The sequence below is a fragment of the Phaenicophaeus curvirostris genome, chromosome 1 (genome assembly GCF_032191515.1).
Source record: "Phaenicophaeus curvirostris isolate KB17595 chromosome 1, BPBGC_Pcur_1.0, whole genome shotgun sequence".
NCBI classification, from domain to species: Eukaryota; Metazoa; Chordata; class Aves; order Cuculiformes; family Cuculidae; genus Phaenicophaeus; species Phaenicophaeus curvirostris.
The window spans coordinates 97,704,026-97,723,596 of NC_091392.1; the positions used below are offsets into that span (position 1 = coordinate 97,704,026).

Below are 19,571 nucleotides of genomic sequence, written 5' to 3' on the forward strand. Positions count from 1 at the left end.
TCCTTACCATCTGTAGAAACTGAACCAAATTAGAACCTTTCTTTTTCCTATGTGTCTTTTATTCTTGTGATTTCAACTAGCCAGCATGTTCAAAAATTTATAATCTGTCTTCCTCCAATGGGTTCTTCATGATGCCTCAAGTTTCTGGCAACTTCTAGATAGTCTCACCATCGGTTTGAACATGACCCAAAGTGAATCCCCTCTTTTCTCAGAGTCCATTCATTACCTGAATAAAATAAGGATCCTGTAAAGAAAGAAATGACAAGAGATTACTTAATCAGATAGCACTTACAGTCAAAGGCTGTCATCATAGCTTCATTGTCCTAGTCCTGTAATATCCTAATCTTGACTTTGTGATCATATTCTGCCTTTTGTAATATACAGTGTGCACCTTTTGTTACAATATTTTATCTTGTTCTTTTCTATATGCTTTTATTAAAATATACATTGGTTCAAATAATATTATGTTTCCTTCTTTCTGCAGTGATAGATTAGAACAGGCTTTATTGCATTGCCATTTTTATAAAGTGATCAGATACTAGAGAGGTAAGAGGACTTTAAAATTGGAATAACTATATGTCGACAGAATATAACAAATATGAAACAAGTCAGTCTCATAGTGTATTAGTGAGTTTCAGTAAGCAATTTTAAAAAATGTATGAGGTGGAAAAGCATAGCAAATTATGTGTTCCAGAAAGATTAAAACAACTCTTCCACAGCTACTGATGGTTGCCATTCATTGTAAATGACAGCAGTGTCTTCTCTATTTTAATTTGATTGATGAGTTCTCAGCAAGCTATAAAAATCCCATTTTCATGAGAAATATCTTCCCACACAGAGATCAACAAGTGTCAGAAGTTACTTCTAAGTTTGTTTTGGACACCTCTTAGTTTAAGTAACTTGATAACAGTTGATTTAGATGTTGTACAAGCAACTGGAAACTGGAATGAACTACTTTCTTTTACAATGACATGCTCCCACAGAGCAGTGAAAATGCCTCTTTTTTTTCAAAGCAACAAGGTTTATGACCACAAAGATGAGTCCCATGGTTGCATTTTCCAGATTTCATATCAGTATACATTGTACTTGCCCCAGGATGGGGAAGGAGTAGATGGCCATGACAATCTCAAGCAGCGAAGAATCGTCTCCAAGAGAGGCCATAACTGCATTTTGTAGCAATTTACCTCTGATGTTATATATTGGATGGGGCAATTCAAAAAATTCTTAAAAATATCGCCCCATCCAGGACCAGATGAAGTCCTCGCTGCCTTAATAATGCCACAACACCAAACCCTGTGGCTCACCACACAAAGGTTGGCCTTTAGCTGCCTTTCCCTTCATTTGGAAGTGTGTTCCATAGCCCAGGTGGATCTCTGTGAAGTATGGCTTTCTCTGCAACTTCGTATGTATTAGTTTAGGTTGTTGGGGCACCACAATGGCTAGCACCTCCTTGGGGGCTGGTAGTGGCAGCAGATCCCCAGGGACAGCCAGGAAGGGCATGGTAGCTGGAGCCTTTTACACTGCCTTGTGCCTCTGGTGGTGGACCAGGTCCTGGCTATGAGGACCTGACCAACCATCCTCAGCCAGGGAGCACAGCAGGCTGGAGGGTGGCCAGGAACTGCCCCAGCACTGTGCACACCTCCCTGGGGATGAGGACAGTGGAGGATGGACCAGGATGTCAGTCTACAGGTGGGCCAAGCTCAACAGGACCCATGGCCAGTCAGGGCAAGCTGTAGCCCAGGCAAGGACCAAGCCCTCGGCCAAAAGCAGCTCCCATAGGCAGGGGTCAGCTTCACAGTCAGGGAGCCTTTCCCTATCACCCCATCTGCCCAGGCTGGAAGGCCAGCAAGCCATGAATCGCTTTCTTTAAGACTTCACCACATCTTTGCTTAGCCTTAATTTCTCCTTGTATACATCTATGTATAATACGAACAAAACTACATGGCATGTGTTAAACATTAAATTAGGAAAATTATTCATTACAAAGCTTCTGTAGTTTAAAAACTTTGTAGTCAAATCCTGATAAGGCTGTAGTAAAGCTCATTTATAGACGTGTTATCTTTTATGAAGCAAATTAAATTATCAATGTTTCTTTGCATGATCTCTGGTATTTCATTGGAGAAAACTTTAGTGTCTTTGGGTTGTTCAGTCAGATACCCTGCTAATTACATAACTTTTAAGACAATATATTATCTTCCCTCAGGCTCTAAAAGATTCAAATCTCTTATAGTTCATATAATTAGTAACTCAGAAAGTCAATTCTGTTAGATAATGTTAGGGAAAATCAGATGCCTCCCAGTGATTATGAAGTTAGAAAAAAAACTTCTGTGGTAGCAAAGATAAAGCATGAACTTTAGGATTTTTTTTGACTAGTCATCATTAGAGCCTTTTTCAGATGGAAGTTTTTCATAGTTTAAATTTCAGTTAACACTAACATATGCACAAATAATTTGTGAAAATGATAGATGCAGTAACAGCCGAGTGAAGAAAATGTTATGAGAAGCACTTCAAAAATACTGATTTATCAACCCATACAGAATGAAACCTGCATGCATAATCTTCTGGAGCAATTCTTAACTTATGTGTAATAAATTTATATAGAGTATGATTTTACATTATAAAGATGGATTTTTTTTCCTTCTCCACATATGAAATCATTACCCATTTATAATTAAAAGTTTCTGAGTTTCTGGTTTGCCCATCAGGCAGTTTGTTTTCTAAGTAGTTTTGTGTGGCTAAAACCAGCACAGGAGATTAAACAACGGAAATAATAGGAAGGTAGGCAAAATCTGAAGAACTTGCTTAATATTAAGCATATAAGTAAGCCTATTGATTAATCCCTTTACAGACATATATCTTAATATTTTACTTTAGATAGTGTGTGACTTCAAGACTCTAAAGTTGAATACAACCTCTAGTGCTTGTGTGTGGTTTGAAATCACAACCTGCAGTCATGCGCAGTGATTTACACACAGTAATGCAATCTGCAATCTGATTACAGAATATTTACAAACCCCAGTTTTACCAAATGTCATGCATAAATCAGAAATTACAATGGAATGCATATACCATTGACTCCTTTGTGCAATTTGCCTGTAAATTTTAATTGGAACAGCTGTGAGCTACATTTGGCTTACAGTAGACTTCTACAGCTCCATGAAGACATCTAAGGCCAAAGAAAAAGAAAGAGATTCTTTTTCTTTTCCTCACAGGGAGACATATCTCAGAAATCATAGCTGCTGAGGCATTTCCTAAATAATTTTTAAAAACCTGGGTAGTAACTCTAGTGCTTGCAGATCTTCTGTGGAAAATGGCAGTTAGCAATTGCTTTTGTTTATTGGGGCACTGAAACACAAAAATAGCAATGTTAAGCCTAGGTGTGTACAGCAACTGAAGTGCTTTATTTCAGGCTCATGCTGCACACTCATTGCTTACTGTATAATAGAGTAACAGTTAATTTTCTTTCACTTTGAATGCTGGCAATCAACACTGAGAGGTGTGTTATCCCAATGTTCTGATCATTTGGGGGTTTTCAGCTTCTGTTATCTTGTTTTTGAAGGGCAGTTTTTCATTTGAAAATGTACAGTCATCATGGTTGTGTGATTCTGCATTTGGATGAGGAGTGGGTTATCAATAGCTATGTAAAATTATCCATATAAAAGCTTTCACGACCTTCCTGTGCCCTAGAAGTTGTTGTACATACCTGGCTTAATGGTTAAATACATTTGGGTTGGGTTCAAAAGAGGTAAAAGGATCCTCTTATTCCTCCATTATCTTTTTCCCCATCTTTTCCATTTATATATGTGCTTTCTTATAAAAGACATACGGTATCAAAACTATAATTGCTTTAAATACATTACCAAATACCATTTCAGAATAAAACATTTACCTTTTTAATTGGAAATTGATCTTCTGCTTGAGTGTTGTTTTGGAATACTGAAGGGCCTGGTATTTAAAGAAAATACTTCTCTTGAAAAACAGTGCTGTATTTCTTTTGATCCAAAGCAGTTTGTCATCTGGGGGACAGAAGGGAAGAAGGAATGATTTCAGAACTGACAGACATGAATTTCAGAAGTAATAAGGATTTTAAAGAAGACTCATTTTGCTCTGACGGAAACTGTAACCTGGAATTGCCAACTCTTTAATCACGAACTTGTTTGTATCGCACAATGTTTATGAAAGGTAGCCATTGAAAGCAAGAATATCATATTCATCCTTAGATAAGCTAGGGCAGGACCTGGGCATCAGAAAAGAGGAAAGAAGCAGGGAAGCATAACACTTTTCCCCAGTTTTGCCTTACCTCCTCTCTTCCTTGTATCCGGCAAAGCTAAGAGCAGATTTGTGATTAGATTTGTTTTAGCAAATTGTTTCTGCTTTAAAAGCCAGCAAAAAGGAAATGTAAGGTTGTGCCATGGTTGAGAAAGTCAGGGAGCCCTGCTTGAAGTAACTGTGGGCCCAGTAAGCTCTGACTCCTATCCACGTTATTTCCTGACAAAATTAAGAGTAACCTCAGGCTTGCACTACTTTGAACTACAGGATATCGGCATCTTCTTCCTTCATCTCTGAAGGTGGTTATAGCAGTGCCTCCCAGTCTCTCATGAGAACAGCGTGCAAAGGACCCAGCTGATATGGCTTTTCTCTCAGAGGCTTCTTGGGAGACTGTAGGCAAGTCAGATACATCTATAAATATATAGGGATGTCATCCGTGTCTCATCAAGGCCTTGTAAGGGTAAACATAGTAAGCATTGCAAGTCTCAATTACTGAAATAAGGAAGCCATATAAATAGCTTTGGTTGATAACAAGTTATCTCACTTTCTTATTGACAGATGGAACCTACAGAAAACATATATAATGTGCTTTTGTTTAGTGATTTTAAGTGAAGCTGTCAAGGTAACAATTTCAAGCAGCAGGGAGGGCTGTCTGTAAATTTGGAAGCTGTCTCTTTTAATAATTTCCCATTATATATCAAGAACAGGTTTTGTGGTTTTATTTTTAAGTCCATATACCAAAATAAAAGCTGTGAAGAACTGTATGATGAAAATAGCACATATATCTAGGCTGAAAAGGAAACAAGGAGCATTCTAACTGCATGCAGCAGATTTTACGTTGTCATGCCCCAGATGCACGAGATACACACTCATGTCTGGGCTTTCTTTCAGCCTGCATAGTTGAAAGAAGGTAGTTAGTTTATCTGTGCTGCAATCCAAAAGCTGACAAGGTCACTCCCAGGGTGAAATCAAAAAGCAAAATTTATTCTGGCTTTGACCAAAATAAACAGACCAAAAAACTTGGGTGCACAGCCAAGGTATGGGGAGGGACAACTTCCCAAAACTGCAGAAAACAGATTTCAATCTCATCAGATGGCAATCAAATCCCTGAACACAGCCACTCAGATTTGATCTGACACACATTAATGCCAGTCAAGAAAACACAATAAGATAAATGAGAGAAAGACAGAGACAGAGAGAGAGCGGGGGAAAGGAGAGGGAGAAGGGAAAAGGAAGAGGTCGCCACTTCAGTGGGTAGCCAGCAGTCCCTCAGGAACACATGGTCACTCCAGCAGCAGCTTCTTCCAGGCTGCGTGGTCCAGACTGGTCCAATTGGAATGATGGGCACACACATCGCATGGCTCCTTGCGAGTTCTTTTGTAAGTCCAATCTTTGTCCCATCAGCACATGGGAGGTGGTCACACGTGTGCAAAAGCTCCTTCAGGAGGGTCCAGCCAAGGCAGTCAGGTGGATGAGAGGAGAAGGAGGGGGCAGCACAGATGAAACCCTCAAACAGTACAAATGCTTAAGACAGGCAAAACAGTAAACTCAGGCTTTACATACATGTGACCAAAACTTATTTCTATTGATGGAACTTATTTTGTTGTTTTGCAGCTTGCAGACCTGGATTCTATAAAGCATTTGCTGGAAACCTGAAGTGCTCCAAGTGCCCTCCACACAGTTCAACTTACGTAGAAGCAACTTCTGTCTGTCAGTGTGAGAAAGGTTACTTCAGAGCTGAGAAGGACCCACCAACTATGGCATGTACCCGTAAGTCTGATCAGTACCAGTGTCTCAAATTCTCTTCTGTGCCTCATTTATTTTCTTTTGTATTTAAAAAAAAAAGTCACTTTCCTACATTTTTTGAAGAATCCCATTCAAGATAACCAAAAGAGATTTTTAAAATAAAAAGTCAAACATCATATTTCTATTTAATTTAGATATCCCCAAAAATACTGACATGTTTCTTAGTTTGGTGACTTTTTAACTTGTAATTCTGAATGATAATAAAAAATATGTAGTCATTTTCATAGAGATAACCACATTTTAAATATTTTAAGTATGTGAAAATACGGTTGTACAAAAACTTTCAAAAAATGAAAAAATAAATGAAAAAAGATGTATCCAGTCAGAAGGTCATAGAATTAAACTCTACTGTATATCTTCATTATCTTTCAACAGAAAGTTATTCAATCTTACACAACTCTGTTAATGAAAATTCTTTAGATTTTTTTTTATAACTTTTAAAATACAGCATTTTTTGATTTTTTTTACTAACCTAAATTTATCATCAGGGCAGAACTGATGCCCAGCAATCTAGGGGCAGAAATTCTTACTGGAAAGAGATTTTTATTACTTTGATCAATGTGCTTATGTGTAGAAACATAAAGCATATATTTCCCTTTTGCTTAATAAAATATTTCTCATAGATTTTCATACATAGTTCATTATTCACTGGAATTCATTTATAAAGCAACTGTATCTGTTTATTCTCAAAACTGAGAGCAAACAGCAGCATGTAAAAAACCATAGACATATAAAATCTTGTTATTTTATAAAGACAATTAAAATCTGTTTGTAAGTTAACTAGAGATACCTAGTGTTCTATGTAGCATTTTGGTAGCTCTTTGGTGGAGGATTTTTATTCAAGTACATTTTTTGTCACGGTCCTTTTGTGAAGAGAATTCTAAAAAAATCAACATGCTAAATTAATGAAGTATTTTAACAGACTAAGTATACAAAAAGCTTAAGAGCTAGAACGATGAAAACAATGTACTGCTGCAGTAACCATCCATGTATAATGCTAATTCTGGTAGCAGCACTGTGTGAAAATAACCGAACTGACGCTAGCAGAATTAAACTACTTCTTGTGCTTTTGCTAATTTCTCCAAGTGACACTGTACTGGGCAAACTGGGAATCTACCAGGTAATTTGGAGCTGATTTGCCACTCCAATCCTGAGGTCCAAGACATTGTCCATCCACTGAGTAGGAAAGATGGTCACCAAAAATGGCATACTTTAGATCCAAGGCACTTAGCAGAAAGTTGTCATATCTAACCATAAGTTTTTCAGATGGGAAGGGTGAATCCCAGCCTCCAACTCCTTAAGGGATGTAGGGTTCAGAGAGGTACCCCAATCCAACACACACAATCTGCTCTTTGCACACACTGGTTCAAGGCACATAGGTCTATTTTTTTTTCACAAAATATGTGAGGGAATTAATAATGTTGCTGCAGACTTCCCACAGGAAAAAGGTGATTGCAAATAATTCCATTCAAATAAGTGCCCCAACGATAAGCCATTAAAAACTTGCCCACAGAACGAAGACACATCCCAGGAGCTCTTGGCAGTCTCACGCTTGGAAAGATGGTTTCACTCATGCATATGCAGATGTGGTTCCATATTTATAAGTCATTGATTTTTCATCTCCAAAAGACAGTTCTTCTCTGAAAAAAATACTCATAAATGGCATTATAGTTCATAATTATCTTTCAGGCCACAATTTTAAGCCCTGCCTCCCGTTAGTATTGATAAGTTAGGGAATGTGTAGAGGCAGGGAAGAAGTCAGCCTCAACAGAGGTACCAGTGCCCAGTCTCACTCCAACCTGTAACAAATAAGAAATAAAAGAAGCAGTGAACCACATTCTAGTTTCTGCTTTGCTTGTGGTTCAGTGCTACCGTGTATTGCCTTTCATTCAGCCTAAACTGCAAGGTATCAGTACTTCATTGACTGTAACAGTAGGTATATTCATCTTATAACTATGATGATGATGATTTCATTAATTATCAGCTCTGCAAATGACACTGGGACTCTTGACAGGCAGACTGTGTTCTTATCTTCTAGCACATCATCAGTAATGAAGAGTCTGCAGGCCAAATTATTCCCTAAGTGATATCTCTAGCCCCAGTTCTTTCAAATTATGCTTTCAGTTATTAAAATTATGTTTCTGTCGTAAATACAACCTCACTGCCTTTCGTGGTTCTATGCAGATGTGGCTAATGTAAATTTAATGAACAGAGATAGAGATATGAGTAGAATTTAGATTGTTCCTTCCAAACTGTCATTCTTTACAGTAATAAAAGGAGATGAAAAGTTAGGAAAAAATGAGGCGATATGACTAGAGAAAAAAGGCTGTGCAATAATAAAATGCCTTTTCTATATAACCAATTTGGGGCTGTTCTGCATTTGTTATGCTCATTTGTAAATCTGTATCCTGACATGTGACTTGCAGCGTAAGACATTTGAATTTTTTTATGTGACTTTTTAAATTATTCTTTAATTAAACACAGAATGAATCGTGGATTCCTCTTCATATTCAATTTCATAGAATCATAGAATCATAGAATAACCAGGTTGCAAGAGACCCACCGGATCATTGAGTCCAACCATTCCTATCAAACACTAAACCATGCCCCTCAACACCTCGTCCACCCGTGCCTTAAACACCTCCAGGGAAGGGGACTCAACCACCTCCCTGAGCAGCCTCTGCCAGTGCCCAATGACCCTTTCGGTGAAGAATTTTTTCCTAATGTCTAGCCTAAATCTCCCCTGGCGGAGCTTGAGGCCATTCCGTCTTGTCCTGTCCCCTGTCACTTGGGAGAAGAGGCCAGCACCCTCCTCTCTACAACCTCCTTTCAGGTAGTTGTAGAGAGCAATGAGGTCTCCCCTCAGCCTCCTCTTCTCCAGGCTAAACAACTCCAGCTCTCTCAGCCGCTCCTCATAAGGCCTGTTCTCCAGCCCCCTCACCAGCTTCGTTGCTCTTCTCTGGACTCGTTCCAGAGCCTCAACATCCTTCTTGTGGTGAGGGGCCCAGAAATGAACAGAGGATTCAAGGAGTGGTCTCACCAGTGCCGAGTACAGAGGGAGAATAACCTCCCTGGACCTGCTGGTCACGCCGTTTCTGATCCAAGCCAAGATGCCATTGGCCTTCTTGGCCACCTGGGCACACTGCCGGCTCATGTTCAGTCGCTGTCAACCAACACACCCAGGTCCCTCTCCTCCAGGCAGCTTTCTAGACAGACTTCTCCTAGTCTGTAGCACTGCACAGGGTTGTTGTGCCCCAAGTGCAGGACCCAGCATTTGGCCTTGTTAAGCTTCATGCCATTTGACTCTGCCCAGTGGTCCAGCCTGTTTCATATTCAAACCTTTTAAATCAACTGTATTAATACCTATTTTTCTGCTTTCCCAGGTCCCGCAAAGTAACATGCCTAGGAAAGTTATATTTTATTCTCTCTCATTCCTGTGTAGGGTTAGACAGTATTTTTCACTCCAGAATTTTTCCTCAGTAGTGGAAAACCTGCATATGCAGCATTATGGAAAATAAGGACCTTGATTTAAGAGACTATGCAATTAAGAGTTTAGCTTCAGGCGTCCACTTTTTCTCAAGACGAGCTTCAAATCTAATTTCGTTAATTCTGTGAAAGTGCATACTGTATGCTTTCAAAATTGTTCAGTTCCCATTTTTGCTTCTTATAGCTGTGTTTTGTAAAAGAAGAGTGTGCCCTTTGCATAAAAGCTTAATAGAAATCTAATTTTAATAAGAGGAATAAAAACTACATAAGGATGTATTGTTAATCTCTTTCTCCTAGCTTTTTTTCTTCATTTGATTGGCATTTGTTATCAATCTCTTACTGCTTCTCTTTTTCTGTATTTTATTTCATTGCCATATGTGAGTACTCTATCAGTGATCTCTCTGCATACACAGTGAGCAACAAATAGCATCATATCTAATCCCCTGTCTGATTACTCTGTACATAAACTCTAACATTTCCCACTGTAATGTAATTGGATAAATTGATCCATCCTTTCAAGGTCAAAGGCAGGCAGGCTTATACTTGGCATCGGATTCTGAATGCTTCTCTCTTCGTGTTATGCTTAAACACTTTGGAGCCCAACAAACTTACGCATTTTTCATTAACCTCTGGCACAAACTGTATCCTCTTTTTTCAAAAGTCAACACTGCATTTCAGCAGCAAAATCAAGCAACATGCCCAAAGCCTTCTACTCTACTGCCTCTGTTGTTATTTTTACATATATACGTGTTTTGCATTTTATCATTAAGCTCAGTTTTGGAGTATTGGTTTGTAGTCACTGGCTTCCGTTCTTCCTCCCTGCCTCATAGAAAAAGAATAAGTGATTTTGAAAAGGAAAAAATGTAACACAGCATTCTACATCAAGTGGCATTATTTATCCATGCTACGTGTATAGATAAGCATGTATGGATAAGTATTGCTTTTTATATATATAAAAGCAATTATAAACTCAATGAGCACAGCCAAGTGCTTGTTGTGAGTATTCTCAGAAGATGATGGCTTATTTTTCCCCTTGCTCTAAAAATTCAGCAGTCAAGTAACACACGCTTCTAAGAGTCATATATTTGATAATGGACAGTTCTTGTTTAAAAAACAACAGAGATTTTCCAGACAGACGTTGCTCTGTAGTATTTAAAATACTGCATTGCCCTCACTAGACTTCTGCAGCTTTGGATTTCCTCTCCCCTTCTTCTATAAAGGGCAAAATGCACTTCACCTTCACAGAGGGAGAGGGTACAGAAAGCAAGATGACGTCTGAAGCACTGCGTGAAGCATAAACTCAGCTCTGTTTCTTTTGGAGTGGGCCTGCTTCTCAATAAGACAACAATACGATTCTGCTCCACAGAGAGTGTAGAAATACATTATAGTTCGTAAATGAAACAAAAGACATTGCTCACACTTAGACTATGTTGCATCTAAGACCTGCATTTTTTAATGCTCCTCCATCTGAACTATGCTTTAATGTTTTGCATAAAATCCAAATTCGTGAACTTTGCTGTGAGGAAAGGATCCATAATTTTCACCAATACACTTGTTTTCCTTAAAAATCAATATAAGGAAATCCCTGAGAGCATTGCACACAGATGTCTGCAGAAGGCTCATTGCTGCCAAGTTTTTCCAATGTGTCAAATAATCTTTGTATAATTTATAAAAGATAACAAAGCAATCAGGCCACATTCATAAAAGCCCAATGACACGTAATTTAGCTGAATCTTAGGATTAGAATTAATTGTCTCTCTTTGTTCCAAATTCTGAATCTTAGTAAATGATTCACTGCATGTCATTACAGCTTAATATTTGCATGAAATCACAGTTTAACTGGCATAATTTAAGAGCAATTAAAAAGCTATTTAATCGTCACGCAAATTGGCATGAGGGGCCTTGAGTATGAAGGGTGTCTGAAGTTATTTTCAGTATTTGCAGGCACACAGTCATATACTTTCACACACCCCTAACATAATGGATAATGTTGTCCCTATTCATTGAATTGTGAATATGCAATAATTCATATTTTCTCTTACAACTGAGACCCAAATCAACCTTCACTGTCTAGTACAAATAAAACGTATTTTTTAAAAAGTGTATTTTGTCTGTTGTATTGTTGTATTAGTTCTTCTACTCATGCCATCTACACAGAATACAACAGAAACCTAATAGAAAATTAAAATTGACAGAGCCAGACAAAACTCTTCTATTGCCTGGATTCTTGTTAATTCCTGTTTTGGCTGCCAAACTGGATGAAGTTACATAAAAAAAACCCTGAGCTAAGATGACATATCATGGTAGTATCTATAGTTTATGTAACATTAAATTTAAGCAAGTTTTAAATCATTGACTCCGATCCTTCGAGCTTAGTTTTACGTGCATGAATATTACCAGTTATTTCAAGGGGATTACTTATCCGCTTAAAGTTATGCACATATGTAAGTCTGACTAAGGCACATCCTCCATATTCCTAAAACTGCTTATTGGTTTTGACAGTAGCAATTTCTTAAGACCAGTCATTATTTAATTCTCACAACATGTTTTTAGAGAAGATGTAATTATTCCTGTCTTCTGCACACAAATAATAAGAACTGAAGCTGAAATAATCTGTTTTGGTTTCTTCAGATCTCAGGACTGTTTTCCAGAGTAGTTAGAACCATCATCTTCAGACTACTTTTACAAGAAGTTTGGAGATCAGTAAATCTGAGACACTCTAAGGTTGCAGGGGCTTCTGGACCACACCAGCATCTTCAAGTCTGGACCTTGTCTCTGTTTTCCACACCACTGGAAAATGATATATCAATATAATTAGCCTTTGTTAACAAGTTTCATTTATAAATGCTTAACAGTATTTCAAAAGCTTCAACGTTGGACTTAACAAAAGGTCACAGTCAAAGACCAGCAAGGAAATACTCAAAATAGTCCTTTTGATCATAAAAAAAAAATTACTCTGATGGGTTCCAGAAATATTGATCTTCAGTATCAATGAGCCACATATGATTCAGCTAAATGATTCCCTGATACACTGAAAAATAACTGGTCTTTAATGTCAAGGAGTTTTTGGCTGCTATGAACTCTGCACAAATAGATATATAAATAAATACTTATACAATCAAAATATTTTAAACTTCCTTGTACAGGAAAGAAATGCAAAGCAAATATTTTGATGATCAACTGTTTGCAATCCAGCAGCTAACTCATCATTTACTTTTGGACAGAACTAATTTTGATAGAAACATAGTCTCGGTTATTTAAAGTTACAAATAAAGGCCAGAAAGAAATAAAAGCAACTCAGATGCTCAACTATTGTTCACAGAAAAACTTAACATTTATTACTTCACATTATCCCTCCCACGCTATTCAAACTTTTTTTCCTTTACAAGCATTCCAGCTTTTATATCCACATTTATGCCACATAAGTAAACAAGTATCATTATTTAAAAATTAGAAATGTCAGTGAATGGTAACCTTGTTTTTCCTGAAACAACTATTATTGCCTCTTTCATTAAATATGGTATTCATTCTTGCTGCTATGTGTAGCTACAACTGTATGGATCTTTACTACTGTATATTTTATTAGTGATATATCTTATATAGTAATGTTTTCTGTTAAAGTATATTCCTTTTTAGTACTCAAGGTGATCTTCAAAAATAAAGTACTTGAATAAGTGGAGTTATTTCAGTTGCAGGTGCATATTTCAGAAATCATTCATGGGTTTGATTTTCTAAATCACTACAATTTGTTCAGCCAAATAAATACCTAAAAGTAGCAGCACTGCAGTAATTTCAGATCTTAAGAAAGGAAATAATGGAACGGAATGACTAGGAAAAAATAGGATTTCGAGGGTGGAGGGGGGTTGGGGTTGGGGTTGGGGTTTTTTTGCTGAGATTTGAGATCATGATTTATATATGAAATTTTAGGAGGAGCTTTGATATTTTGTTTTCCTTCCTAGTGCAAAGTTCCGACCATTTACTGGACCATCCTTTGGGCACAAAGTCTTGCCTCAATCCTAGAAGTTGTTGAACTGGAATTTGCAAGAGTTTTGATCAGTATTTTTGTTTCTTTGTTTGTTTGTTCTCATGGTCTTAAAGTTTTTAGAAAGGGCATTATGATGTTTTATTCATCTGACTCTCTAAGATTTACTCTGCCACTCAATTTGCTGGGTGGCATACACTCTGTGTTAAGAATTAGCTGATGTCATGTACAAATGTTTCATATAGTCTTCCAGTCTTCCTGAGAGGCCCTGAAACAATGAAAAGCTCACTCTTAAGTTTGAACAGTATCTCAGTCAAAGCTTTATACTTAGGTTTTGCTGTCAGGTTGTACAAATCATGAAAAGCTGCATGCTTTTGAAAACCATGTGTCTGCAAGTGCTTGGTTTAAATATGTTAAGTGGAAGAAGTAGAGTATGATAAGAAATGGAGATAAGATTATTCAGACTTCCTTTAATTTCTGTCTTCCCTTCACCCTTCTACTAATTCCTATCTGAAAAATCATTAGGTGGTAAAGTTCTTCCACCAGACTGTAGGAGTCGATATATAAAGCCTCTGATGATTTTCATGTAGTTCTGCACAATAAGTCAGCATAACAGCTTAAAACTTGTTGGACATAACTCGACTATTGTGGTACCCATGGGAAACGGTCGCTTGTGGTTCATCTGACAGTACACAGAGAGCTTTACCACCTCCTTGCTAGCTGATAGCTTTCTTATAATCTGCCTGCTACTGCTATCTTTGAATCCTTCCCCAAAATCCTCAAGGATTATTTTTTCTCCTGCTTTGCAGCCATTCTTTTAGATCTTTAGTTTGCGAGGTAGAAGTCTTCACTGTTATACTGATGCTGGTGAGTGCCAGGTGGAAAAGAAAGAACTTGTAAACTGTCTCTTGTGCCTAATAGCCTTGGCCTGTTGCCACCTAACTGATAATGAACAGCAGCAGATAAATCCGTGGGGTTAAGTACTAAAGGATAGGAAAAATATCTGGCACTGCAAAATTAATACAAACAATTTTACCTCTTGTAGTTATTCCAAAGCTGTTATTTATTTATTGTTCAATTTAACTCTTTTAAAACATCAAAGATTATAAGTATCAGAAAAGCCTACATTGCTAGTCATAAAATGAGCAAATACATGTTGTGGTTAAAGCTCTACCCCAGTAGCCCACAAGATCAAGATATATTTAGTGCAAATTTGTGCAATCATGCCTAGGTTTGACATTCCCAAGTAATTTTTATGGTGCCTTAAGTTATTTCTGAATTAATTCTAATTTATTTAGATTATTCAGGGTTTTATGATCTCATTTATTTATTATTCCTGCTTAGATTTCAAGGATTGTAAATATTTTTTTTTTTATTTTTCCATTAAATTTGTTATTGAAATGTAACTATTTTAGCTTCTATTTGCAAATAACTGCCTTGAGAATAATATATTCTTTGTGCTATTTTTTTCTCTAAAATAGACAACTGTTGCTTAAAAGGCTTTCCCCTCCTTCTCTGCAGGGCCACCTTCTGCTCCAAGAAATGTGATTTTTAACATTAATGAAACAGCTCTCATGCTGGAATGGAGCCCCCCGAGTGATACTGGAGGAAGAAAAGATCTCACTTACAGTGTCATCTGTAAGAAATGTGGGTCAGATGCCAGCCAGTGTGAGATTTGTGGGGGAGGTATCCGTTTCATTCCCCGGCACACGGGTCTCATCAACTCCTCTGTGACAGTGCTTGACTTTGTGTCGCACGTGAACTACACCTTTGAAATCGAAGCCACAAATGGGGTCTCGGAATTGAGTTTCTCTCCCAAGCAGTTCACAGCTATCACAGTTACTACAGACCAAGATGGTAAGTCTCAGCACTGCATGTCTGTTACTGGGTCAGCAAGTTAGGACGTTTTGCAGATTGTTAAATGTTTTTAAGTGCATTTGGTAAGGACTTCCAGTTTCTACTGATGAGGGCATTAAATGCTTTATGCAGTTGGCTCTTGACCGTGCTACACAGGGAACAAAAACATATCTTCCTGTTTAAAATTAAGTGCAGGTTTTAACTATGTGAGACTGACAGTATCAGGGGTTCATCAGAAGTGGAGTTTATATCTGGTGCTTTTCCAAGTCTTGCCTTGCAGCTTCCATTTTGAAAGATACCACTACCATAGATTATCTATTGCAATTTCACAATTCCAAGGTGAAATGAAGGTGAACTTACTTCCTTTAGTGTCCGTGTTTCATGGTTCTAATACAGCATGCTTCCCTGTAAGGTATTTCAACTTTTCTATGAACCATTTCCTTAGGTGAGGTGTCTTAATAGATGTTTTGTTCCTGTAGTTATCTGCATTGCATTACTGGGTTTGAGCTTTCTCTTCCCCCCAATTTCAGTTCAAACTAATGTCCAAGGCTAACCTTTATGAGAAACCTGGGAAACTAAGACAACTCTATTATTTTATTATTATTATTTTTGCCACTTTTTCCTCTTCCATCTTTAGAAATACTTACTATGCCACAGAACAGGATCATAGGTTACTAGCAAAGCAACCTATATAGCAGCGTTGTCTTCTGGCTTGTGCTACAGTAGATGAGAAGGTTATGTCAAAATTATCCCTTGCTGACATTTGTTCCAGAAATATTTTTCACCTACTGTGCAATGACATTGCAACTGTAGCTGAAGTGCTTAATGTAGAACAGTAACCAAACTGGCAAAACTACGGTATTGAGTAGTAGACTTTTGATAATACGAAAGTATTTAGTAAAAATGCTAATGTTCAGGAGGGTCCTGTTATGTTCCACTTGTAGGAAAGCCCCAAGTTCTTTCAGTGATCAGTCTTAAAAAAATCTGTTTACCTGTGTATTTGGGTCAAGTAGTTTTGTTGATGAGTAAATAATGACTTGTTTGCCTCGGGGCATACAAAAATTAAGAGCTTGCTGTGGTAATACAATAATAATGTGATAATGACAATGATTGTAAAACTAATAATATTCATGAAAATGGATTAGAAAAGTCATGAAAACTACTCACCATTCATGTGGTGATGGTAACAGAAGAGCTAATTATATAAGATGCCTAATTGTATATGCCTTGCACTGAGAATTGTCTTAAGCTCTTGGACAACACATTGTGAACCTGTATCTCTCTTTCTTTCTCATTAAAGGGGAAAAAAAAAAAAAACATGGTTCCAGAAACTATCCCTATGTATACTTATTTTTAGAGGGTTTGTGACACAGTACTAAATGCAAGTCACTGAGCATACACAGGTGGAAGTCACCAGATATATAGCTTGTTCTTAAACTGGCTAACAGCTGTTTGAACACAGCTCGTGATGTGTATTTAAGTGGTGGGCTTTTAAAAAATAATATGTCTTTTGCTGTTCTCTATTCTTGTCTTAAGGATATGGATTTTCACTGCAGTTTACTCAAAACAGGGAAAAGACCAATGTTCTGATAATTTGTGATACACTGACAGTAAACTCTGGAGTGTAGGCTGCTTGCATTCCCTATAAAAATTCTCATATTACTAAAAATGATGCTGCAAGGACTTCAGACAATTTAAGACCAGATTTCCAGAATATTTGTCTGTTTCTTTGGATATAAAAAGACAGCTTTGCAGAAGAAAGCATTGAGATAAATTAAGTGGGGCCATCTATAAAATGTAGTTATAAAGATAAAACCATTTTTGTAGGATTACAAACTGTGTAGTTGGATAAAATCATGGGCACAGTAACTATGTATTTAGAAGTAAAAGATAGAAAGATAATGCTGTATGAAATATGGAAGAAAATTAATCAAGTTTTGGTAGATGGAAATCATTGAGAGGACAAGGAATATGTTTTGTGCATTACTTTTAGTCATAAACAGGAAGTGATATGGAGAAAGCTTGTGTGCCTAACCTCAGAAAAGGGGGCTGTAGAACTAAAGCTCCAGAATATTACAGAGACTTTGTTAATGTTTATAAATCACATTGAAGTTCTCAGATAAAAGGATTAGTCACCTTTTATTTTTACTGTTAGCTAGCTATTAGTAAACAATATATAGTTTTGCTTTTGCCATATTTACCCAAACAACTAAATAATCATCTTTATATTGCTTTTTTTTTTCAACTATACCACCAAACAGTGGACTCTTTGTTGAGATCTTTCATTTTAATCTTAATTATACTGAAATGGGCAGTACTTACCGTGTTGTGTTGCAGGTTTGTGCACATATTTATATAAAACAAATATCCAAGATTACACGCCTGATATGGAAACAAATAAAAAATATCTGCATGTGTACAAGGACTGCATTAGCAGAAGTCCAAACATATTGGTTTAAAATAATTTTTCTCTTTCGATGTGTGTTTAATATGAAAGAGCTAGATCTCTAATAAATTGTGCTTAGCAAACATGTGTATCCCATGTTCATACTACCTTTTTATATGTAATCTTTTCATATATAATGTTTTAATGTTTTAGGTATAGACATTGCATGAAGTGATCAACCTCTTTATAAATATATAAATTGTTTTCTTCAGTTGTCATATCTTTGTTAAGAAGATAGAACAGTAATCTCAGCTGTTGTAGATCCAGACTATTCCTTTAGCTGCAGTAGTTTACAGTAGGTAAGGAACTAGGAACTAGTGTTTTTTTTTCTTTGAGCATATTAGTGGCCTTTTCTTTTTCATGGTTTACTTGAAAGTAACAGATACTTCTTTAAATATGCAAAATCATTAGCTTGTTCTTCAGTATTTTTTTCTCTTTTTTTGAGAAGATATTGCTGTTGGCATTTTGCTGAATAAAATAATGCAATGAAGAGTATCATGGGCATCCATTGAAACTGAAGAATTGTATTCTAAGATAGTTAGTAAGTAGAGTAGTCTGAGAGCATCAAAGAGGGAGAATATTTGCTGACAGGAGAAGTGAACTAATTCCAAAGTGATTAAGGCTCATCTTTATGCATAGAGCTCTACCACAACTAGTATTAAAATCTTAACTGCCTCCTCATGCAGTCACCAGCATCAACAAAATTAGGTATGCTGTTCAGCTCTAACAATGACAAGAAGCACACTAAAGGCAAGTAACACTTTGAAAAGGCTTTGAAAACTGTATCCCACAAATCTCTGCAATTTGATAACTAAAGCATTACCAGAGCTGATCAAATACTGAAACAAACAAACAAAAAATAACATTAAGACAAGTCATAAAGAAATTAATGTAGTAGAATTCGTGAGTTTTTTAGTTATTAATTTTGTACAAATGTTCATAAAATCAATACTCATGTTTTAGGGGTTTCTCCTGGGGCTTCATAAGGAAGCAAAAGTTTCTGTGGTCACATTGTCTGTCAAGCACCATAAAGAACTGCGAACACATTAGCCAGCATGAGTTCAATAACAGAGAAAAAAGATTTCACAGGTTTTATGTTCTCTCAACAGGCGTGTGAAAAATGAGCACTTACAGTCGCCAAGCTGTGGGTGGGTGTGCAAGACAAAATGCAAGGTTCAGCAACGTAAGGTTTGCTTATTGGACTAGAGACATCAGCTGAACGACCACTTAACCTGCCTACTGGCTAGCCAGTAAGGCAAGAATATATACAGTCCCTGTATAACCACAGCACGTGCTGTCTTGTCCTGCAGCTGTGGCAGATGAGGATGGGGTAGAGATATGTTAGGAAGTATAGATATTGCAGATGGAGAGATTAGGGGAAAGAGCTCTGTGCTACTTTTGCACAGCTTTGTTTCACACTGTTTTGAGATATCAAAATAATCTCTAATTTAAATTCAGATAAATGGAAAGATAAACAGAATGAGACCCTGCTCAGAAAAGCAGTTAAACAAAGTTCCTGTTCAAGGAACAGCACTAGCACGTATTAAGTGTTTTCCCCAATCACTGCCAAGTAATTTGTAAACAACTAGAAGGCAGAACATGTCTTCAAAAAAGGCCTCATCAAAAAATGTTTAACAATACCATTGTTCGGAAAAGTATCTGGATGCCTTTTCTTTATGTGAGCAAGAAAGTTTTATATGGCAGTAAATATGCTGAGTATGAAGT

The 19,571-nt window shown here is 37.0% G+C and overlaps 1 protein-coding gene across 5 annotated transcripts in view; it reads left to right on the plus strand.

Annotated features, from left to right (window-relative positions):
* EPHA6 (EPH receptor A6) overlaps positions 1-19,571 on the plus strand; it is a 482,143-nt gene that overhangs the window by 239,985 nt on the left and 222,587 nt on the right. For all 5 annotated transcript variants that reach the window (XM_069869229.1, XM_069869245.1, XM_069869237.1 and 2 more), the window contains exons 4-5: positions 5,884-6,039; positions 15,065-15,400. In XM_069869229.1, the coding sequence (XP_069725330.1) occupies positions 5,884-6,039; positions 15,065-15,400 (492 nt within the window). The remainder of the gene's footprint in view (positions 1-5,883; positions 6,040-15,064; positions 15,401-19,571) is intronic.